Raw genomic sequence first — 24,396 nt, forward strand, 5'->3', positions numbered from 1 at the left:
CCTCATGTCCCCCGCTCCCTAGCCCCTCGTCCTCCTTCTTTCCAGCGTCTTCCTATGTTTAGAAGCTGTATTACATGCAATGAATTTTAGTAGTAGTGTGTGGACTAGAGAAGGATGGGCTACTCCATCTTGGCCAGAAGCGAGTCTCTCTCTTATTTTTGATTCCCTCTTTTATCATTTTATACATCTTAAACACAATTATTTTATCGTCTGTATCAGTGGAGTTTAATTCTGTTCTTAGTTTCTTCTGCAGACTCTCATTCTTGGTGGTTCGTTATATGTTTCAGAATTAGGGATGGTGAGCTTACATTTAGTGAGGGGAACTCTATCTGTGAGAGTCTTACACGTGTCCTTTCACAGAAAATTTATGACTGACAGCCTTTGGACAACTGTAAGCTAATTTCTTAGCATAGGGTTTCTTCATCCATGCCAGTGAGGGTAGGTCGGATTCTGAATTATCAGTGAAGACTTTTTCCCACCCCAAAGTATAAGACAGATTCCCTTGGTTCTTTCCATTGCTAGTGGGGAGATTTTTCTAACCCATCCTTTCATAGAGGATGTGCCACCTGGTTTTTTGTTTTACGTGATGGGCCTTGTTTCTACCTACCATCTTGAATGGGCCCAAGGCCTTCTATGCTATGCCACAGGTAGACTTTAAAATCCAAACTTTTTTTTGTAACTAAGAGGCAGACACTCAGCCACAGCTTCAATTTCAGCTGCCCAGTCTTGATGTTTGGCTTCCTCTTCATTTTTAGGGCTTGAGAATTTTGCTGCTTCCTGTGGACTCATTTGTTGTGTATACCAAAAGTGATTCCTATAATTCACCAAGCTTTTAAAGTGGCTTTATAACAAGAGATTTCTGAATATCTAGTTCATCATTTTGCCGGAAAAAGAAGATTCCCATTTCTTCTCTCAATTATTGGTCATACATTTTCTGGCAAGAGTAATAGGAATATATCTCCTTGTTGGTATTCTAGTAACTCGAAGTAATTGTCATCCTTTATTATAAATATGTGACGCTCTTACCCTAACATCAGTAGGACATAGACTGAACTGATGGCTCTCCTGTTGGATCCCCTTGTCTCCTGCTTGTGAGCTCACTCTTCAGAATGAGAAGTGCAGTCTCTGGAGATGAGAGGCCCCCTATGGAGACTACATCTTTCACCTCATCTTCAAAAGCACTGCCCAGCCAAGTGAGCTGAATCATCATTTCCGTGTTTTTTTTTTTTTTTTAACTAAAGATGAAAATAGAATGCTTTATTCCCAAGTTGATGCTTGTTTTCTCTGTTAATTCGAACTAATGATGCTTATAAAATGCTAGTTTTCAACAAAGCAGATTTACCTTCGTAAATAAAGACTGGGCTTTAAGGAAGCAGATCACTTACATGAAGCCAGTAGCCCTGAACTGAAAGTTTATTCATTCACTCAAGTAGTATCTATTGAGTACCTACTGTGAGTATTCTGCATGATGGAAGGAGGGGGAACCCAAGATATATGGTCCATGATCCTTGGCCTCTAGAGGCTGGCTATCTGATGGGACAATGGATGAGATATAAACGCAAATCACTAAGAAGTGAGGATACAGCCAGCCACGTGGCTGGTACAGACAATAAGTAGAATAAAATTATATCGGGAAGAGGCCATTTCTGATTAAAGATATTTAAAAGAAAAGGGGGTAGAGAGCACTTGCACTGGACCTGTGAAAAGGACCTGGCTCTTGGTAGACCAACTGGAAGTTCCAAGTAAAGAAAATGACCTGAGTACATGCCCAACTAGGATGGCAAAATGTAGATTCAGATAACGGCCGACGGAGCAGTTTGGCCCAAGTGGGAAGTGTAGGTAGGAGTCAACTTACACAGAGCTCAGTGCAGGAGACAAAGTAAACTTCAGTGCTTTATTCATTGACTCCCTGTCATCTACCAAAGAATACAATTCCTGAATCTGCTTTTCAAGGATTGCCACGATCTCTGACTTCACGTTGGTTAGGGACATACTGCAAAGACTTTGCCTACAAAACTGAAGGATCCTTTTCTTTTGTCACACTGAGATGATTTGAACTTAATGTTTTCACTATGGAATGAACACACTAGAATTATGTTTGATTTCCAAATTCTGTAAAATTTGGAATGATCATTATCCCAGGAACAACATGGTTTAACAGAGGAGACAGGCCAGGGGCTGAGGAAGGGCCCCTAAGATTTGGCGTGGGAGCCCAGGTGCTCAGGTGCAAGGCCGCGTGGCCCACGCAAGCTGTCTAGGTGACCAGTGGGCGCTGCCACCTTGTATATAGCAGCGGGCACCGGTCCAGTGGCCAGGCTGTGAGGTCTGTGAGCCGTCACTGTGTCACAGTCACTCTTGCTGGTTGCTTTTGACCTTCGAGGTGATGGAAGTACCAAATGACCAAGGTGAAGGAGATGTGAGAACAGAATAACTTGGGTGTGAAAATCAAAATGTAGCAGCTAAAGGGAGTGTTTTCTGGTTGCCGCAGGTTAAATTTTTTCACATAAATATATTGGCATAAAGAATGATTCCTGGGTATATTCCATTTGTCCTTTGTTTCCTCCCTTGTGTGATTATAATTATTGATGTCATTAAAAGTGCATTAATCAGGCCTGGCTGTCAGAGAGTTGCACTTATTTTGTGCCTACAAGCAGTTTTGAGGTAAATCTCTTGCTTTAGGGCATTAGCTGATCAATACAGTCATCTATAGTGAGGGATTGTTTTCCCACCTCCCTCTGCCTGCCTGCATTTTCCTAGGGCATTTGGGGATCTGGTCTTCCTTTCAATAAGCAGTCCCCCTGGCTGGGATGAAGAGACCAGAGGTGCTCCCACCAAAGAGCCTTCCTTCTGCAGCCCCTGCCCTTTCAGGAGGGGCAGCTGGTCCAAGGAAAGGCCTTGGGGGAAATAACGGCAACTGCTCATCAACCCAGCACTGCCATTTCCCTAGCTTATTCTCTCTTCCTTCCTGCTTTTAGCTTCAGGTTCCCAAGTCTTATTTCATTTTTAAAGTTTACAGGACCAACATTCCTGCAGTCCAAGGCCCAGACCTCCCAGTTATTGCCTATTATTTACATTGAAGTAAGGAGTTTGTCATATTCACTTCTGTGTATCGGAGACTCAGCAGTGACAATACACTTGGCGGGTGGGCAATGTTGCTGGACCGAATTCCTAAATGTGAGTCTAATGGTGTCTCTTCTCCATATCTCCCTGACCCCCCTCCTTTCGTCCCCCCTCACTCACCTCCTCCTGCCACTAATCGAGGCCCATCTCTCTGCTAACTGTCTAAAACAGCTCTGGATTTACTCAGACATACCAGGTATTCAGTCAAGTTTATCTTCTTGGAGGCACATCTTCCAGAGCCTTCTCTCCTTCTCCAAAATGAGCGGATCGTCCTCTGCACCCTAGGCACCCCCTGCATCATCCTGGAGGTTTCCTTCTCTCTCTGTGTCAGACCCTCCGTTTCTTGGAGCCCATGTGGCCCTTTGGTTTGGTTTCTCTCTCCCTTTGGTCCTCCAGTACTTTCCCGATAAAGGGTACATGGGAGGTAATATTTTTTAGGCTCTGCATATTGAAAATGTCTTTATTCTATCCTCCCACTTAATTGATGGTTTGATCAAGATACAGATTTCTACACTGGAAATTATTTTTCCTGGACTTCCCTGGTGGCACAGTGCTTAAGAATGCACCTGCCAATGCAGGGGACACGGGTTCGATCCCTGGTCCAGGAAGATCCCACGTGCCACGGAGCAACTAAGCCTGTGCGCCACAACTACTGAGCCTGCGCTCTAGAGCCCACGAGCCACAACTACTGAGCCTGCGTGTCACAACTACTGAAGCCTGCGTGCCCTAGAGCCTGCACACTGCAACTACTGAGCCCACGTGCCACAACTGCTGAAGCCCGCGTGCTCAGAGCCCATGCTTTGCAACAAGAGAAGCCACTGCAATAAGAAGCCTGCACACTGCAATGAAGAGTAGCCCCTGCTCACCGCAACTAGAGAAGCCCACGCGCAGCAACAGAGACCCAATGCAGCCAAAAATAAAGTTACAAAAAATTATTTTTCCTCAGAATTTTGAAGGCATTGCTCTATTTTCTTTCTTTCTTTTTTTTTTTTTTGCTCTATTTTCTTTTAATATCTCACATTGATGATGAGAAATCTTATTCTCCATTCATTGGATGCAACCTGTTTTTCCTCTCTGGAAGCTTTTATGATCCTTTGTTCGTTCTCAGGGTTCTGAGATTTCACCGTGATGTGACTTGGGGTCTCCCTGCTGTTACTGTGCTAGTATCAGGCCAGTTACTGAGGCACAGTCTCCAGAGTCTCACTGTTCAGGTTCAAGTTCAGGGCCACCATTCACTAGCCTTGACTTCAGGCAAGCTACTCGACCTCTATGCCTCAGTTTCCTCATCTTAAACAAAGATATTACCTACCTCATAGGTAGGTTCTGAGAATTAATTAATATCTGAAAAATGCTTGAGACAGTACCTGCCCCCTGGTGAGTGCTATTTAAGCACTAGCTTTTATTAATATTTCAAACGTAAAAAATAATTTCCTAGAGCTCTGCAAAGTTCCCTCAACCCTGTGTCTGGAATATAAATGTTGGCCCTGAGAGGGGGCGTGGTTGTGCAGGTGGCTTTCTCTGATGAGATGAATTTCAACAGGGTGAAGCTGATAAAGAACAAAGCAAATACAAAAGAGAAATAGGTACTTTTTATTGCCGGGAAAGCAGCCCTGGAGTGGATTCTCAGCTCAGGACGGGAGGAATAATAGGTAAAGAAAAGACACAATCTTTTAAGAAACCTGGTTGCTCCAGTTTAGGATTCAGATATGCTCCCTGGAAGGGTATTTTCATGTTTTCGATTTAAAAGGAAATATCATGACATAGATTCAGAATAAGAAAAAAGGGAGGGTGCTTTGGAAATTCTCGGTATCTTTATGAGTGAGAAAATCCGGTGATGATGCTTTTCATTGTTACTCTTTATTATCGGCTAAGCCAGACCAACACACAGGAATTTCCTAATTTCTGTGCTAGAAAATCAAAGAGATACTTCCCTCCCATCTAGGAGCTTGAAATTTTAACGTAAAAAGGGTTCACAAACTCACACTCAAAAATGATCTGTTTTTAATAGGAATGGTAACTCAAGGTAACCAAAGAGCCCCAGTTAATGAGGGAAAGCTCTACTTTACATAATAATTCTACATAATCATTTGGAATGGAAAAAAGTTTTAAATCACCATTTTGCACCACTCTCATGAAACAGTTGATTCAAAGATCATCAGATGCTAAAACCACTAGTTGAAAGGGATGGGGAAAGGGGTGTTCACATGGTGCTAAAGTACCGTATGTAGAATATTTGCTCCTTACAAAGAGATGCCTGAGAGATCGTCCAGTGAAGAGAGCTGTGGTCACCAGATGATCTCAGTAATTAAACATCCCATCACTAGCAGTGAGGCACACCAACATTGGATTCCAATGTAATGAATGCGAAAACATATTATCTGTGAAATATACTTGCCAAAAATGTTCATCCTGATTCTGATTAAGCTTTGAGGTCTAACTTCCATCTTGGAGGACAGGGGATACAGAAACCAGTTACCTGATACCATGAGGAAAACATCAGACAAATCCAGAATGTGGGACATCGTACAACTAGCCTTACCTATTCAAAAAGGGGCCAAGGCAAGGAGACTGCTTTGGATTACAAGAGATTTAAGAGACATAATCATATGTAGTGCATAATCCTTGATTGAATGTTGGTTGGGAAAACTGTAAAAGATATTTTGGGGGTGATGGGAGAGATTTTACTATGGAATGGGCATTAGACATATTATTCAATCTGTGTTAATTCTGTTAGTGTCATAATGGTATTATATAAGGAAATGTCCCTTTTTTGGGAAATGCATACTGAAGCATTGGGGGGTGGGGTTTCATGATGTAATTTACATTGAAATAATTTAACAAGAATAGATAAATGCGTATGAAGCAGATACGGCAAAATGTTAACTGTTGTTGAATCAAGATGGTAGGTATGTGGATATTTGTTGTTTTATTCTACTTTCCTATTTGCTTGAAATTTTTATATTAAGAAATATAAGGAAATGGCTTGCAGATGCAAAGTGCATAAACCTGGCCTGACAGTGTTTTGGGAGGCCAGGAATGAGTGTTTCAAAGGGCCACATTTGCACTGGGTGCCCAGGAAGGAGCATTCGCACTTTACTTCACCAGAGCAATGGAGTGAGATAGTCATTCACTCCAGAATATATGAGAGTTTTTGAAGAATTAGCGTACTTCCCAGAGTGCCCAAGTTATGTCAGGAATAGTGTACTCGTTGGCAGGGTCAGGTTGAATAATTGATGTTACAACTGCAGTGGGAATGCTCACGTTTGGTTGGTGTTAGCTGGATTTATTCCCCCTCAAATTAAGTCACCTAAAACTACCTCCTTCACATGAGGTATCTGGGGGATGTATATTTCCTTTCTCTTTTTCTTCCTTCCTTCCTCCCTCCCTCCCTATCTCTCCTTTCTTTTTTTCTTCTTTTTAACCATTTGTTTCTCCCAAACAACATGAAGTAATGGTCCTACCCACTCAGACTTAGATGTAGAGTAACAGTTAAGATGCAGGATTGGTTCCTGCTAAATTTGTTCTTCAAATATAGTTGTTGCTTAAGAAGTGAGTTACTGCTCCAACCAGTTCCTGTGTTTTGGACGTGACTCAGGGAGCTAGACTGTGCCATGTTGCGGCGCCTGGAGAAGAGGATTCTGGTGGACCTCCCAAGCCAGGAGGCCAGGCAGGCCATGATCCACCACTGGCTGCCGCCCGTGAGCAGGAGCTGTGCCCTGGAGCTGCGCGCGGAGCTGGACTACAGCCTGCTGAGCAGGGTGAGCTGCCTGGGGAGGCGCCTAGGCCCAGGGGCCGCCCCGTGACCGTCTTCTCAGCTGTTCGGAGCCTCGAGTCACTTAGAAAAGATCCAAGCTGCCCCAACAAGCGCAACGGGCCTCTCCTTCATGAAAGACCAAGCTCTTTGTCCCTCGGGAACATTCAAGCAGAGATGTGATAAAGTGGAATAGGGTTTAGTCTCAGAGGACCTATGGTCAGATTCTGGCCCTGCCACTTATTAACTGTGTGCCATCAAGGAAGTCACTTCCTCTCTGAGCCTCAGCTTCTTCATCTGTAAAATGGGTAACAGGCCATAGAGGATTGCTGTGATGATTAAATGCAAGTCTTTCACAAAAGGAAAAGCATGTTACCCCCGTGCCCACTGGTGTCATTGCCTCCTTGAGAGGACACTTGAATGTGATGTTCTCTGAGGTTCCTTAAAGGCAGGTTATAATCCTATTTACAAGAACAGAAGTGTCTACCAAATTTTGCCATCCTTGAATTTGGGCACAAGAGCCCCATTAGTGATTGGGGCTTGGGTGGGCCAGTCGTCACCAGCATCTCACCACCTACGTTTGGATGGCGTTAGGAAGTTGTTTGTGGCCCAGATCCTTAGGTTATCCAAACACATTAGCAGCCTCTCTCCCCCTAAACACTATTTATCTGGGAATCTTTACATAGTGTCCATGGGTGACGGATACAGAATCCAAACAGGGGCTCTGACCCCCTGTCCTGCCTGTAAGAATGTAACCACCACCAGCATTCTGCCTGCTGCCTAATGGCTGGGTTTGTGGCTGTTTCAGGAGATGGAGGGCTACTCGGGCTCGGACATCAAGCTAGTCTGCAGGGAAGCAGCCATGCGGCCTGTGAGGAAGATCTTCAATGCCCTTGAAAATCAGCAGTCAGGTATGGTGAGGATGACAGCCAAGGTGCTCTGGGAGAGAAATTTGTTTTTAAAAATTGGTCTTTCACCAGCAGGTGGCACCTTGCCCCTGTTCTCTGTGGCTTGTTACACTGGCACTCATTCTTTGGTCAAAAATCCTCCTTCTGCACCCAACTCCTTCCTCCTCTGCTGTTCTGTTTCGGATCAACTTTGCCCCCAGATGATAAACTCCTTAGGGCTCGGGCTTTTATTGCCCTGGCACACTATGTTGGGCTGGATCCATTTGTGGCACTATATAAATATTAAATAACACTTTATAATGATACATTTAAGTCACATTTTGTGTATGGGCTTCAGGGGCTGAGTTGCACATTAAAGACTTTTTTCCCCAGCCCTCTTTAGTCTTGCCTGTTGCTGCCTTAACCATTAAGAATGCTGCATTGTGCATTGTCTTGAAAGAAGGTCTATTAATGTTTCAAAAGCATTGATCACCATTAGGTAGACTGTTGTGCTGTTCCTCTTGTGTTTTTATCTAGAGAGCAGCAGTTTACCTGGGATCCAGCTGGATACAGTGACCACTGCTGACTTTTTGGATGTGCTGGCCCACACCAAGCCTTCAGCAAAAAATCTGACTCAGAGATACTCAGCCTGGCAAAGTGAATTCGAGTCTGTGTGAAATCACATTTACCCTGACTTGGCCACAAAGACAACTACAGAGGCCTCCTCATTAATTAGTGTAAGTGAAAGAAGAATATTATGCTTGGAATAGAAAACAAAATTATTCTTGAAGACTGGATTAATTTGGACAACTGTACCATTTTGGAAATATATATTTTCATGGTCGATGTCAGCAAAATATTGAAGATTCCAATTACAGGTATGTGTGCTATGAGGTCTTGCAACGGAGACTTTTCTCACGAGATCCCATAAAATTTAGATGAATGATTTCTTGTAGTGTTCCTCATTTGTGAACTGGCATTTTCATTTTTTTTTTTTTAAAGATGTTGGGGGTAGGAGTTTATTATTTTTGCTGTGTTGGGTCTTCGTTTCTGTGCGAGGGCTTTCTCTAGTTGTGGCAAGCGCGGGCCACTCTTCATAGTGGTGCATGGGCCTCTTACTATTGCAGCCTTTTTTCTTAATTAATTAATTAATTTTTGGCTGTGTTGGGTCTTCGTTTCTGTGCGAGGGCTTTCTCCAGTTGCGGCAAGCGGGGGCCACTCTTCATCACGGTGCATGGGCCTCTTACTATTGGGGCCTCTCTTGTCGCGAAGCACAGGCTCCAGACGCGTAGGCTCAGTAGTTGGGGCTCACGGGCCTAGTTGCTTCGCGGCATGTGGGATCCTCCCAGACCAGGGCTCGAACCCGTGTCCCCTGCATTAGATGGCAGATTCTCAACCACTGTGACACCAGGGAAGCCCTGGCATTTTCATTTTGAAAAAGATGTGGTAAGGAAAGTTGTGTTGGGATGCAGAGGGTGGTTCTAAGTTGGGGAGCCAATCAGAAGCTAAGCTTGACAGACCATCTGACAGCTGACAGTTCAAGGGTGGATAAGGGTGGGAGCAAGGAAGAGAAACAGCATCTGCTTCTCTTGACAATATTCTGAATCTCATCTGCTCTCCCTGATTCTGACTCCAGTTTTATCAGCAGAGCAAACCCCTACCAGACTAGCCCCACTCAGGAATATCACTGGCCCATCTCTGGAGATGAGCTAATAGCAGTGGTAACAAGCACCCCACTATTACTACCTACCAGTTGCAGTGTTTTGAGTTCTGGCCCCTAGTAACATCCTGTGTATTCTGCCCTTCTCTTTTCATTGCCACAGCTCCTCATTGGATCCAAAACTTAGGATGGGGCACCTGAGCTTCTAGAACAGTCTTCCCTGCGCTTAGGCTCCTCCACATCTCCTTACGGGGTTGGAAACAGCTAGAAACATCTCATTCAGAAACCCACAATCTGAGGCATCTACTTTCAACTCCTGGTAAATTCTGAAGGCTTCCACTAAGTAATGCCACCCCTCCCCCCGCTTAGAATTTTCCTATGGTCACCTTTTGTTGTCTCCCTTGCCTTGTTTTCTTCATCCCTGCAAGGCAGACTCCTCCAGAGAAGAAAACACTTCCAGGAAAAGGGACATTTGGGCTAAATAGTCCAAAGTATTTCACCCTTTTAAACAAAAACATTTGGGGTTTTGATTGTTTTGAATAGAATATTCTCAAATGCCTCTTAAAATATCATTTTATGGAAAATGTAGTCAAATTCAATGAGTTTAAAAGAAACAAAAAGACATTTCATCTTAGTAGAAGCTCAGCTGAAACTTCTTCATGGTCACTAGGTAGTAGTACCCTGTGAGCACTGCCGATATGCAGACATGGAGGTCTCTAAGCTCAATGGCCTAGACTGCTGTGCTGTTCAATTTCCCACATCTGCCGTCTGTGCTTTTGGGTTATTTTGTCAGGCTGTCAGCTGACATTTCTTATAGCTGTTAGTCCATTTGCTTGCGGCCTTTGCCACCCTTTCTGATTTCATAAAATCTCAAGTGGATGGAACCTCAATAATAGCTAATTTGCTGTGGTTGGAAAGCAGGTTAAGTGTGCACTGTATGTGTACCTAAGAATGAACAGGCAGAGGGGCAGAGGAGGGCTCCTGTGGACAGCATGCTTTGTGACAATAGGGTTGGGCCCTTTTAGCTTACTGCTCTGGAGTTCCTGATTCCGTTCAGGTAAGTGTGGTTGGCCATCCCTCCCAGCACATACCGGTAACCTTCCACTTCCAAAACCCACCTCCACATCCTCCCTCCATTCCTTTTAAGAATCTCCAAGTTCATCTTTGTACATTCAGTCACGTAGTCCATCCTTCTCTCCTCATTCCTTGGAAAGTTTGTCTACAAATGATCACGCACATATGCTTTTAGGTCATGCCTTTATTTTGGTGGCTTCTTATCAGTTTTATACATTATCTAATGACTTCCTGCTTTGGATGAAATGAAATATAGCCTTTTCAGCCCTTTGCCCCATCCCTACCACACACGTCTTTCCCTAATCATCCCCAAACAGTTTTACTACAGTTTTAGGTTAACTCAATAATCAATATTTTTATGATATTGTTCACTGTACATTGTTTAATGAAGAGCCAACTAGTGGATTAGGATTACATTTCCTTGTTGAGTTCTTTCTTGGAATTAATAACTGCCTCATTTTTTTCATTTGCTTAATTTTCTAAGTATTTATTCTTAATTTTTTGGGCAACATTTTCATATCTGTCCGATATCCATCAGTATTGTCTTCTAAATGGCCAAACATATCAGATTAACTTTCAACTCCATTCCCACGCTCTCTGGTCCTGGTTGTAAGGGGAAGGGGACCAGACAATGGCTGTAGAACAGGCAGAGATTTCCCTAATCCCGTTTTCAGCCCTGCCTCTCAGCCTGGCCCACCACCATGTCCAGTGTCTCCAAGGCCTGAACGTTCATAGTTCCACTTCTCCAGAGCGTAACCCCCGCCCCGTCTCCTGCCTGGCTGCTCAGGGTGGGGAGGGTTTCTGGGGCTCCAGCCACTTTCCCAGCTTTGAACCAATTCCTTGCTTCTCAACCTTGCCTCACACCTCACGACCACTCTACCCAGTGTCTCCAAGCCTTGAGTCTTTGAGGTGATAATCTACAGGATGAATCTTGGTTTTTTCCTTTGTGTTGATTTTAGTTATCAACACTCCATCATCCTCTTTCCATCTCCCGAAGCCTGAAGCCTGTCATCCACTGCTGTCTCCTCTACCATGCTCTTGTGGGTTGTCCTTGTTGGTTTATAACATCTTTATTCCTTTCCTCTTCTTTTAGTGGGGCTTTGAGAGAGATCAACTAATACATGACTAATCTACTGTTTAGAGTCTCTGGTTATTTTTTTTAAAGTAGACTAAAAGTATATCTCAGTTTATAGGGATATAGGAGATTGGCCCGTTAGTTGTTGGTGGAAATTTGAACCTAATTCCACATGTGGTATTTTCTTCTAAAGCAGAGGTCATAACTCAAATGCTGTAGGAACTTGGAATATAGTTACACATGGGTAAAGGAAGACAAGGAAGAGGTGGGGGACTGTGGCGAACTGGAGAGGCCAGAACTAGCTGAAGATAGCTCAATTTCCCAACTAGAAGATACGTATCTAGGAGTTGGAGCTACGTTCTGCTGTCTTCCTTAGTGATTTACTCCCAAGGGCATTTAAAAATATTTGGGAGACTTCCCTGGTGGCGCAGTGGTTAAGAATCTGCCTGCCAATGCAGGGGACACAGGTTCAAGCCCTGGTCCGGGAAGATCCCACATGCCGTGGAGCAACTAAGCCCGTGAGCCACAACTACTGAGCCCGGGCACCACAGCTACTGAAGCCTGTGCGTCTAAAGCCCGTGCTCTGCGACAAGAGGAGCCACTGCAATGAGAAGCCCGCGCACCAAAACGAAGAGTAGCCCCCGCTTGCCGCAACTAGAGAAAAGCCCGTGCGCAGCAACGAAGACCCAACACAGCCAAAGATAAATACATAAATAATTTAAAATAAAATATTTGGTTTTCTCAGGCACATCAGCCAGTGAAACAAACAGGCATTGAGATGTGTATGACATTAAACACAGGAAAAAGATATCAAAATCTGTTTCATCTTAACAGATGCGGTTTGAATTATGATAAACGATTTCTGGTGCGCTGGCACCTCGCCTCTCAAGGACAGCAGCATGCTTTGGGTAGTAGGTCTTGATGGCTGGTGTAACACAAAGTCAGCTCAGCAAAGGCCCTGTGCATTTACGCGGGAAAGGCCTTTTTGACTTATGTCAAAGAAACTCAATAACGCAAACATGGCTCTATGCAAACAACTGCTAACAGGACGAAGTACTCTGCTACCCAAGGCAAGTGTTTTAATGAAATAGATTAGTGCAGTTTTAAAAATTCTTTATTATAGGTGCCCAAGGACTTCAGTTTCATACAACATGAACCACCACCGATCCAAAACCAACTGAACATAGTGCGGTTGTGTTTTGACTTTCCTGTCCAACTCACTCCTGTAATTTTTCAGTGTGGGGTTAAGAGTGAGGTGACGACAGTCACTCCAGGGCAGTTTCTGATACCCACAACCGCAGGTGTTTGATGGAACCGTCACCAGGGAGGTGGGCCAGCCCCCTTCTCCTTTCCAGGCATTACAATCCGCTCCGCTCGGGTAGAGTGGTGGGTAGGTAGAGCCACTGCAGAACTAGCTGATTCTGGACGTGTGAGAGTGAAGTGGGTGCAACAACCCTGTCTCCCCACCAGACTGGTCCTTCGCCCTCCTCCACGCCCAGCTCACAGGAGATGCCCAATAACCGCCTCCTGACAATGGGCATTCTCTAATGCCCTTTCAAGTCCTAAGATGTCACTTGGTCCCTTTTCTGGGGCCAGGACAGGATTATAGTAAAGCTGGCACCAACACTATCCTTGGGGTCAGCACCACAAGACAGCCCCTGAAATGTAATGGCTGGAAAATAAAGTCCTTTATGTACTTTGGTTATTCAGTCTCCTCCATGAAGCCCAAGGCAAACCAACCAGCTGAGCTGGGAATGTTTACAGTAACCTCGACCTAAACCAAGATTTCTATTTATCCTCACGAACTTCATACCGTGGACAGGTCAGTTAGAAAGTCCTATATAATGTTTATTATGTAAATAAAATAGCCAAGATTTTAATGGCCTAGAGGGCCGAGCGAGAATGGAGGAAAGTAGAGCAGCCGTCTCTCTTGGCTGGCTCGTTACACGCAGCAGGATTACCCCCTCCTGCCACTTGCCCATCAGTGATGTCTACAGCTTGGCTTTAGCTCTAACGTGTCTCCAGAGCATCAGAGCCATTATTTAAGTGCCTAACGGGCCTCCCCTATGAGCAGCAAGTCTAAAATGAAACATTTTCTCCTCCCTACCCATAGCTATACCCTCTAGCATTCAATTCCTATAATATTTACAGCTAATTTTGAGTTGTCTGGTGACGGCCTGAGTGCCCATCTGTGTTGTAGCGCAGAGTCCTGTCTGGTGGGGAGAAGAGACGTTTGAAGACCTAAGTACAATCTAACAACTGCTCCATGGCACGAAGGAGGGAACACTTCACTCCATCCTGTGGTCAGGACCACGTCACAGAGAAGGGAGACACAGAGTCTGCACACTGCCTTAGGTATTCTCCTTAGCTCCTCACCTAGTAAGGGCCCTCCAGGCAAAATCCTTCTCTTCAATGTTTATTTCCTAGCAGGCACTTCGCACACAGCAGCTAGCAAACCCTTGATAACGCCTGGGCCAAGGAATCAGTGACCCAGGTGCCGGGGAACAGGCCACTGGTGAACACGCCCAGCAGCCCCTCTTGCCTGCATGCTGGGCTTTTCTGTGTGGCTCCGGCCTGAAGGAATTTAAATGTCTCTCTTTTTTAATTCTCAGGAAGACTTTCCCCACTGAACTGACGGTAGAGATGAATTCTACCAACCTTTTCCGGATTGTTAAATGCAGATACTCCTGCTACATCTGTGTCATCATCGCAAACAGGCAACACTTAACATTCGTCCGATTCTATTTAAAGTCCTTGATATACGGGTTGTGCATTTAACCCTCACAACAAACCTACGTGGTGGGGTATCTCCACTTTACAGAGAAGGCAAAGGATGCAGGAGTGGCTAGGGGAGTTGCCCCAGGTCACCGAAGGGAAGTGCTGGCCAGGCTCCCTGCTCTGTGCCCCAGTCACTGCACTCCTCCTCCTGATCTGGGGTGGTGCCCTAGCACATCTGTCTTCTGCACTCTAGGACCGTAAGGACTAGGTTGGGGCATCTGCAAAAACAAGAAAAGTGTTCACCAAACGACCAGAAGGAGAGGAAGCGGCCATTTATTTAGCTTTACTCCCTCCCAGCCAAGACCAAGCTGATCTCTAAACAAGCATCAAAACCCAGAGCTCATTAACACTGCTGTGCGCTTCAGTAAGGTGAGCACCACGATAATGGACAATTACAAGCTAATAATCCAGTGCCCAAGAGCCCAGTAAAACAATTGCAAAGGCCCAGGATCATCACAGTATGCAAATGCACTAAGAAAATCATTACCTATTTAGTCCCCTTCATTTTGGTGGGTTTAACATGAGAAGAAGAATCCATGCTGCAAGACGAGATTTCATTTTACAGCCCTAGTAACCAAGTACATAAAAGCTTGAATCTGTCCCAATAGCTTCTGAAAGATTTTTCCCATAGTGTCAGAGGCAAAAATAATGAAATCTTGCAAATGCACAGTTAATAGGACCCGGGTGGACACTAGCCTCAAAAATGCATGGTCTATAAGACATTAAAGGCTTGATTTTAGTTTCTGCACTGTTCCTGTTAATAACAATGTCTAATTAAAACATCTGTAAAATACTGATAGTTTTAATTTTACATAAAATTTCCAAAACAACTGTTACACAGTATAATAGGTATCTGCAATGAATAGGTTATTAATGGAAATATTATTTTAAATTAAAACCAGGTTCTAAATTTAAATTACTCATCTCTGGCTAACGAAGAGAAAAAGAAGTCACCCGTGCTGGGAATAATACAGTAGCTAATCTAGTTTTCAACATCTGTTAAAGCAAATTCACTCCTTCACTTGGGCTAAAGGACACTTTATTCTGCTGCTTCTGTCCTGTACCCTACTTGGCACTTCTGATGGATTTCACAGTTGAACTCAATATTAAAACTACAGCCTAATGCACTCTTCAATGCAATACTTTATAACTTAAAAAACACCATTCAACTTTATTCAGAGTCTGAACCCCTCCAATTTACCAGCGAGGAGACAGCAGAGAACAGGCTCCCTGCAGGAGACTCTTCCCCAGCGCCGCTAACCTGATGAATATTTTAAAAGGAATGGCACAAAATCTCAGCTTTCCCTTTCTTTGGATCTCATCTTCTTTTACGGAAAAAAAACAAAAGGGATTAGCCAGGCTTGGTGTCTGGCTGCAATTCAATACCTTTCTTTCTAATTACTGCCCAACAAAAGAGGGTTAAATGGTGACCAGGGCTGAGTGGTCTCTGTCTGTCATTAAGTGGCATTAAGTTGTTGAGGGGTTCTTTCCAGACAATGAAAAGCTGCGTTTCAAGTTGCTTCTGATTCACATAATGGTTCACAGTAGATGCTGCAGAATGTGGTCCACGGCATGAGGGAAGCTGTCACAAGTTAAGTAAGGAGGTGGATTAATTTTTTCTTCGTCTGCTGCTCGATATTTCCCTGAAATGAAAGTAAAGCCAGTGACAAAGCTAGAGAGAGGCATGGACACATATACACTACCAAATGTAAGGTAGATAGCTAATGGGAAGCAGCCGCATAGCACAGGGAGATCAGCTTGGTGCTCTGTGACCACCTAGAGGGGTGGGATAGGGAAGGTGGGAGGGAGGGAGATGCAAGAGGGAAGAGATATGGGAACATATATATATGTATAACTGATTCACTTTGTTATAAAGCAGAAACTAACACACCATTGTAAAGCAATTATACGCCAATAAAGATATAAAAAAGTAACAATAATAAACTACAAAAAAAAAAAAAGAAAGTAAAGCCAGTGAACAAAGGCTACTGGTAGAACACCAGATTAATCACACCCCATGAGCACCTGGGACACCAGAGACCACCCTTATAATGATGAGAGAATCAAGGTCTCCACAGCTCCCAAAGCACCTTTTATCCAGGCTTCAGGAATGCCATGAGGCAATTCAAAGCAAGGTCATATTCAGCATTTCCCAGGCCCTCTGGTCTTTCATGATGGACAGTCACAGGTACTGGGTCACCTGAGAGCTAAGGGTGCCTTCGAATCTCCTCAGCTGTTGAAATCATTTTCTTCCCCCAGCAGCCCTACAGATAGGGATGGTGAATAAATCAGTGCTTTTAAATGAAAGCCCAGACCCCACAGGGCAGAGGCCTTGTCAGCTTCAGAGGGTGACTGGAAACAGCATGAGCTGCTGCCGAACAGGAGCCCTGTGAGTGGGCAAATGAGGGCGCCCGGGAGTGGGAGGGGAGGAGAGATGGGTGCTCACAGTGCTCACAGGCGGGCCGGCAGGACAGGCTGCCCGGCAGGGCACTGACGGGTGGGCCTGCTGCCGAACTTTCCCTGGACCCTGCAATTCAAGGGCCACAACTGAACAGTGCAGCACGGTCACAGACTCTTACAAATGTAAGTCAGACCATGCATGGCCCCTGTTTAAACACCCTTAATGTGTTCCAATGCCCTTCAGAAAGAACCCTGTATCTCTGTTGTTGCCTACCAGGCCCCTCAGTCACCAGGCCCAGTACCCCTCACCTTAGCACGTGCTTCTCTCACCAGCTGCAGTCCTGTGCTGGACACATCTGCCACTCCCTTTGCCTGGAACATTCTTCTCAACGACAACCTCCTTCAGGCTTCGGGTCAGTCCAACCTTCCCATCCAAATGAGATCCCCTCCCTGTTATTCTCTCTCTCTCTCTCCCCTGTTCTTTGTCTCCACAGTATTTATAACAATTCGTAATTATATATTTATTTGTTTAACGTGTGCCTCACATCTAAAACTATAAGTTCTCTAAGAGCAGGGACTATGTCTGTTATGTTCCCCCATGTATTCCCAGCACCTGACATAATGACTAGCACATGGTGAGCATTCCACAGCATTTTAGGAAGAAAGAAAGGAAAGAAGGAAGCAAGGAAGGAAGGGAGGGATGAACACTGTATTAGACGGGGCCTTGGGGGAACGAGGCCGACTGCCCTGTAGTCTCAGCGCTGCCTCTGCACTTGCCCTTTCTCCTCGCTCCCTCATCCCCTTTTCTGTGATCTCTGCTATTTATTCTTCTGCATTTTTCAGTATTCTCTGTCTAAATCTGGGTTCCCCAACCACAGACCCACCACTTTCTACAATCCCTTCTGTTTTCTGTAACTACTCTTTAAGAGGCTTTGTTCAGCAAACACCAAGCCTGAAAACCCCCCTTCCCCAACTTGACAATGTGGTAGTGAAGATGCTTCCTGTCCTGTCTTGCTGACTGTGAATTCCTACAGGAAAGGAGCCAGCACCTAACGTACAAAGCTAACTTACCTTAGCGTCCTCAAGGCACCTGTCCACAGTATGGTCCACACAGCAAACTCTACTGCTAGTTTTTTCTAGCTTAAATCCCATTGAGTATAAACTCCTCTGCAAGGTTTCTGCTTGTTCTCATAGGTAAGTTAATGACGAACTTTTGCTATACCACCCATTTCTTGGAGCCAGTGGTCTAAAGGCAAATGCGTGAAAGTCAGGTTTCTTAGCCATGAGCTTCCAGAAGGCTTTTGCTTAGTCTGGCTCTGCAAGTGGGGTTTCTACAAAGTACAAATTGACACAGTGGCTCATGCATGGGTGATAGTTCTAGCAACCTGCACTGTGTCTGGCATATAGCAGATGCTCAACAACGTTGGCTGAGTGAATGAAGCAGGCCCCCATCGCTCAGGCCTGACTCAGTGTGCCAGTCTATACTCTCCTGGACGAATAAATGGTGAATGGAGGGAGAATGCAGGAAGCCATGTTGACAACAGTGGACAAAGGCTGATCCCATCTTTTCTAGGTGATTGTTTTACATGCTAAACAGAAACAGATTCTAGTTATGGCTAGTCAAAAGTCTTTACTGGGGCCTCCCTGGTGGCGCAGTGGTTGAGAGTCCGCCTGCCGATGCAGGGGATACGGGTTCGTGCCCCGGTCCGGGAAGATCCCACATGCCGCGGAGCGGCTGGGCCCGTAAGCCATGGCCGCTGAGCCTGTGCGTCCGGAGCCTGTGCTCCGCAACGGGAGAGGCCACAACAGTGAGAGGCCCCCGTACCGCAAAAAAAAAAAAAAAAAAAGTCTTTACTAACAAATCGTGGAGCAAATGTATATTGAGCATCTATTATGTGCTACTACTGAGAAACAAAACTGCTCAAGACTATCACTGAATAATTTAAAATCTCTGTGGTAATTTTCAAACACTGGGAAACCCAGCAATTGTTCACTGCACTGAGTTCAAATTTATGAGTGGAGCCAGCTGCTCTCTATGCTTTCAGAACAGTGGGCTTACTTGGGACTTTTTTCTGACCAAAGATGAACAGTACAAATGGGCCTGTTTTCATGAGCTGGACTTAGCTACGTTTCTAAGTTAGACATTTTAGATTTGATTATGTGGAGCTGCTGGCTTCTCTAAGACTAACTGGATGCCTCTGTGACAGGCTGACAACAACCAACTGCCAGTCAGAAAAGAAGGCAGAGCCAATGGAGACCAGCTAGGGAAGCTGGGCCTACAAGACCCTGGCATAGGACCAGTTTTCATACTTGGTGCAAATCCTTAGTTATGTGACCTAAAGAAAGGAAATGTTCATGGGAACAATACCCGAGAGGAAAATAGTTAGCTGAGGGTTTCCTCAATGAGCAGATCATAAAATGATGAGGAATGCCAAGCATCTGAAAATTCAGATACAGGGGAGGATGAGGAGTGTGGCTATTTTTCCTGACTCCCTGATATATCCTCTTTTTTGCTTCCATCAAAGGGCATGTTTCTGGGAAGACGGTGATCATTTTGAATTAGAAATGTGAAAACACAATACTATTAATTCTAGAGTGACTGGAGTCAGTATCTGCAAGGCTCCACTGGTTCACTCCAGACGCCCAGCATGAGAAGACTGTTCCCATTCTTTGTTCACACAGGGCCTGGAAAATACTTCTTATTCAATTGTAGCAACATCTATGTTTTCTTGTTTCTGTTTTTAAATTCAAAATAGCTTTTATGCAACCACATTTTCTTGAACATCACAGTCATGAGTAAATATACTCTATCTAAAAAATTTCCCAGTGGCAGCTCGTCTGTGACTTAGTGTTTAAATCTTCCCTTTTCTGAACAGCCTGTATGAAGCCAGGCATATGAACTCACAGAGCCATCTATGGAACCACCTATCTGCTATTTAACTGATAAGAGCCCGATGACAATTCTTGGACCAGACTCCTGGCTGTCATCCTCAAACACATGCTATTAGTTTTAAGCTCAGCAGGTTCCAGCTGGGGGCAGGTGCGGGGGAGACCTTTTCATTTTATCTGAAAAGGCTCATCAAGTTCCTAGTGCAACAGCACACAAGCCCACACAACTCTCATGACTATTCTTTCCTTACCTTGAAAGGACTTCATTAATCACACTCCACACAGGAAAACTGCACAGTGTAATACTCATATACTGTGAGAGCTAGAAGGGTCCAGTCCAGCCCCATCATCCGTAAATGGCCCAAAGAGGTGAAGGGCCTTGCCCAGAGTCTCACAGTCAGTGTAGAGCTGAGACCAAGACCCAGGACACCTAACTGGTCCACTGTTGCCATGATACCGTATTAGCTGAGTCTCCTCCATTAGGTTCTTTCCCTTTCCTTAAATTTATTTGAGGGACCACACCCGGTTTACCTAACTTTGGTACAGGAAATTGTTACTAAAACAGTAAGTGAAAAGACAAAAGTTTTTTGTGTGTTTTTTTAAAAAATGTAAACATTAACACAAAGTATCATATCACTTAGCTAGCCAGTCGCTAAAAAGATAAACATCTTATAGCTGGTGCAAAAAGAAAACATATTTTTACAGAGCCCCACTATCAATGGTCTTCTGGTCAACTTTGGTGATTTGCATATCCAGAAAATCATACAAATGCTAATGGTCAATTGTGTATGGTTATCTCTGTGTAACTGTTAAAATACCTCTGAACTCTGATCTGATCCTCCTAGCTTTGCACAGCATGGGCCCTTTCACATTCTTTTTTCCCTGCAATCCTAAACCCATTTTATTTTTGCTTTGTGGCAGAAAGAGAATTAAAATGCTCAGTGGGCTTTGCCATTTCTTCAAAGACTGTTCTTTAAGCAGTTGTGTATTCTACCATTCTGTTTTAGAGAAACAGAATATTATACTGAAGATACATACCAGTTTTGACTAAGATGCCCAGCATGCCGACATTCTGAGCCCCACCAACATCATCCCTGCAATCCTAGAAAAGCACAACGAAGCATTTAGTCCAGTGTCATCAGTGAGCCTGCCAACAAAACTGACCAATTGATCTGATTTATTAGGACAGGATGGCCAACTGTAATCCCATGTTTTTTTCCTTAAAATGAAAGAGAAGGAGGTGTAAAAAAGGATAAACCCATGTCTGAAGGAGCATACCACTGGAAAAGGGAAGCGTAATAGAGGTAGAGGTAAAAAACAGAGTAGTAATCCTAGTAACCAAACATAAAAAGCAGTTACAGTGCTTCATGTTTTGCCACATGTACATCTACTTCCTTTTAAAACAGATCATGGAAAAAAAGTATTCTATCATTTGGCAGCTTTTAAGGTAAATGATCCAACTGCAGGACAGTGAATGAACTAGGTTCAGAAGACAGCTCTTGTGCTGTCCACGTAACATTATCCTTACGTTCCATCCAATCGTCCCTAACGGGGAATCAAATCAGATCAGTGTACTTAAACAGATTCTGAGACTGTCTGATATTCACTTCACACTTAGGAATAACAGATCAGTTTCAAAGGGAAGTTTCTGTTTTCCGATTCTTAATCAAGATAGGGGTAAATATACTTGGCTAATTGTGATGACAAATTCAAGGTAATAAAAATCCAAAAACTGGAAGAAACATCATCAATAAAATCAATCCTACCATCTCATGTGTATAAGCAGGATTCATTCAGATCACGCCCAAAGAAAAGTTTTTTCCTTAAAAATCATTCATATTATTCAACAACAGCCCTTGGAAATGAGTCTTAAAATGTCAAAATCTTCATTTAAGGTCTAACTTAAAACCTTTTCTGTGCATCTAAACTTGCCTTGTTGAAGCAGGGGAGATGGGGGAGAGGGACAGGAGGAAGGGAGGAGGGAAAAAGTGAACAAGGAAAGGGAGGGCCCACTGGGTAGGGCCCCCGGTTGTCCAGGTTCAGCCCTGCTACTCCTAGGCCTGAAGCAATCGATATCTTTAGCTATTTGTGGCACGCAGACTGGGAAGTTCTTCCATAAAGCATATACTAGCAAAAAAATCAATAATGGGAGAATTCTTTGGGTATAGGTGTTCTTTGCATTAAGGAATAGTCAAAAAAGTCTAAATCTATGTAGAAGTTTTCTTCAAAAAGACACATAAAGCATTTAATTGCCTTGCAGTTGATGGTCTTTTGAATTGTATATATCTCATCACACTATGAAGAATGTCAGAAATAATCAATATTTCAGTTCTTTAGAATACCAGTAAACAACTACTGGAAAGCCTGTTTTATGGGTAGCCTCTTACTACCATCTGATATCACCAATAAGAGCCTGCTTGTGTCTCAAAGCAGTGCTTTGAAGTTGGCTCCTCCCAGCATGACAGGTAAGCCCAGGGCATTTCCTGGGCTCTTCTACTTACATCTCCAATCATGATGGCCTCCTCAGGTTCACAGCCAGTGCTCCGCAATGCCTCCAAAAAGAACGTTTTCTCTGGTTTCCCCACGACTGTGGCTTTGGTATCTGTGGCATGCTCTAAAGCAGTCACAAATGGTCCGGGCCCCAGGGCTAAGCCATCTTGCCTCTTGTAATACCTGGCTTTGTGGATTGCTATCAGAGGTGCCCCATCCAGGAGCAACCTAGAGAGACAGAGAAAATGGAAATTGGCTAAAAGCAAGGTTTCTATGACTGGAAAAGAATGTCAGACTTACAAAGTGGTTTTATTCACACTCACAGAAACGAATAGTTTCTTATTAACTTTTAATGACTTGCTGTCTTCTAATGAATTCGCTAGGAACTGCTGAGAATTACACTCAGATACACTAAAGAAAGGTGATAGATTAAATTTGTGATTGCTTCAACCTTTTACCTTTAGTGGTTTCAGACATTTTACCCAAATCACCATGGAAAGAGAATTAAGGGAAGTAAAGCTAAATAAGACACTTGAGGGAAGAAGCTTAACTTAATGAGACAAGTTGTTTCAACCTCCCTAATGGTAAGCAGGAGGCTCCTGAGCCTTTTACAACACGACTCAACTGATGCTGCAGTGACATGTTCAGCTAGCTCCTAAAATACCTGGTTTCCTCTTTCCTCTGCTCCAAAATATGATTCTTTCGAATTCAGAAATTTCATAGACCATTTTACAAATACTTTCTGCTTGTATCTTTCCCTCTTCATTTTACCTTTTGACTGCTTCGGGCGTTACTTTGCAAATCAGGCTGTCTTCCCTGAAGGACACAGCAGTAAGGCTTAAGGGTGAGCCTATACTGTCAAGTCCTTTCCTTCTTCCTGATGTAGGACAAATACTCTCATACCAACCGAAAGGGCATAAAGAGTTTTCTTGTTAGAGAACTAAACTCTACATATAGTCAAGGATCCTCATTACTTACTCAGGCAAAACATAACAAATCTAAAAAAACCCCACCAACCCCCATCCAAAAACATCTGCCAACCATCCCAACAGTGTAGCCTGTAAGTCACACAGCAGAGAGAGTCACACACATATCATCTAATCGAATGCAGGACATGATATTCTTCTTAAACTGCTTTTAACCAATGTAATAAATGATCTCACTTAGCTTAATTTAAGTCATCTACTTAGTTAAATATCTAGTATGTCCATCGAGGAAGAATTCATCACATCTCACCCTTCACAATTATGAGTAATTAAGCGCTCAACTATGAAACTGCTAAATTATTCTTGTCAGTGGGCATGGAAATGCCTTCCTGTGGGAGATGCAGGATTCAGACATTTATGATTAAATATTTTATTAAGTAAAAACCAATACCGGACTATTACAGGGCCTTATTGTTAGTTACTACGAATTGCTCACAGCACAGGACAGATCCTTCAAATTTATTCACTAATAGTAATACAAATTTATTTCTTAAAGTAGATCTTAAAATCCAACTGTTAGGAAACCTGATAAGGCCACTATGTTGGCCTTAAAGAACCACAGCTGATAGCAACGAGATAATAACGGGTGGTTTATCTATCTCCCCTCTTGTCACTCTGCCCCCAATCCCATTTACTTGCTACTCTACCATGGAACTGGAATTCTTTATGCAACAGACCTCGAAATTGCTCTCCACTTACACAGCTAAACTAAAAACTCATCTGACTTAGCTTTGTTAATATTTTATTATATATTAACTGGGGATGAGACTTATCAGCTCGATTGACGTGTGTACTTAATTCCCGTGCCTTCTCTGGAAGGGCTGAAACTGTGGGTTCCTCTACATTTCTCTAAATGGGAACTGGTTCTTCAGGAGCTTGGAGAAGACAGGCATCTCTCAGGGAAGTGGTTCTTGCTTCTGTCATTCTTCTACGTTCAGCATAAGCTTTACTGACTCTTTGAAGAGCCAAGGCATGTTCAGGATAGATTGAAAGGTAAATATTTTCAAGGACGCAGATTAAAAGATTTTTGTATAAACATTTTCAAAATGTAAGAAAATAGACACCCCAATACTTGGGACTGTTTTCACACTTCCTAGACAGGGCAAAAAAAAGTTGGTTGTTTTGTTACCGGAAGTAATGTATCGGGAAGAAATCTGAGAATCTTCTGTCTCTATTTAACTATAAGCCCACTGAGGTGCACGATACAAGAAAAAAAGGCATAAAGAAGGCCTGATGCAAAAATCCATGGCTATAAATTCCATGTAGGCAAAGGAAAAAAACTATAA

General features: G+C 43.7%; 2 protein-coding genes across 9 annotated transcripts in view; one reads left to right on the forward strand and one right to left on the reverse strand.

Annotated features, from left to right (window-relative positions):
- Window positions 1-8,597, forward strand: part of KATNAL2 (katanin catalytic subunit A1 like 2) — an 88,538-nt gene extending 79,941 nt beyond the window's left edge. For both annotated transcript variants that reach the window (XM_030867868.2, XM_060310553.1), the window contains 3 exons: window positions 6,716-6,878; window positions 7,680-7,782; window positions 8,296-8,597. In XM_030867868.2, coding sequence (XP_030723728.1) covers window positions 6,716-6,878; window positions 7,680-7,782; window positions 8,296-8,435 — 406 coding nt within the window. In that variant the 3' untranslated portion in view covers window positions 8,436-8,597. The remainder of the gene's footprint in view (window positions 1-6,715; window positions 6,879-7,679; window positions 7,783-8,295) is intronic.
- A 4,068-nt stretch (window positions 8,598-12,665) lies between these two features.
- The window catches only part of HDHD2 (haloacid dehalogenase like hydrolase domain containing 2), a 40,446-nt gene continuing 28,715 nt past the window's right edge, over window positions 12,666-24,396 (reverse strand). For all 7 annotated transcript variants that reach the window (XM_030867870.2, XM_060310077.2, XM_030867871.3 and 4 more), the window contains 3 exons: window positions 22,136-22,352; window positions 20,673-20,736; window positions 12,666-15,988 (listed from right to left, as the gene is read on the reverse strand). In XM_030867870.2, coding sequence (XP_030723730.1) covers window positions 15,885-15,988; window positions 20,673-20,736; window positions 22,136-22,352 — 385 coding nt within the window. In that variant the 3' untranslated portion in view covers window positions 12,666-15,884. The remainder of the gene's footprint in view (window positions 15,989-20,672; window positions 20,737-22,135; window positions 22,353-24,396) is intronic.

The sequence above is a fragment of the Globicephala melas genome, chromosome 13 (assembly GCF_963455315.2).
Source record: "Globicephala melas chromosome 13, mGloMel1.2, whole genome shotgun sequence".
Taxonomy (NCBI): Eukaryota; Metazoa; Chordata; class Mammalia; order Artiodactyla; family Delphinidae; genus Globicephala; species Globicephala melas.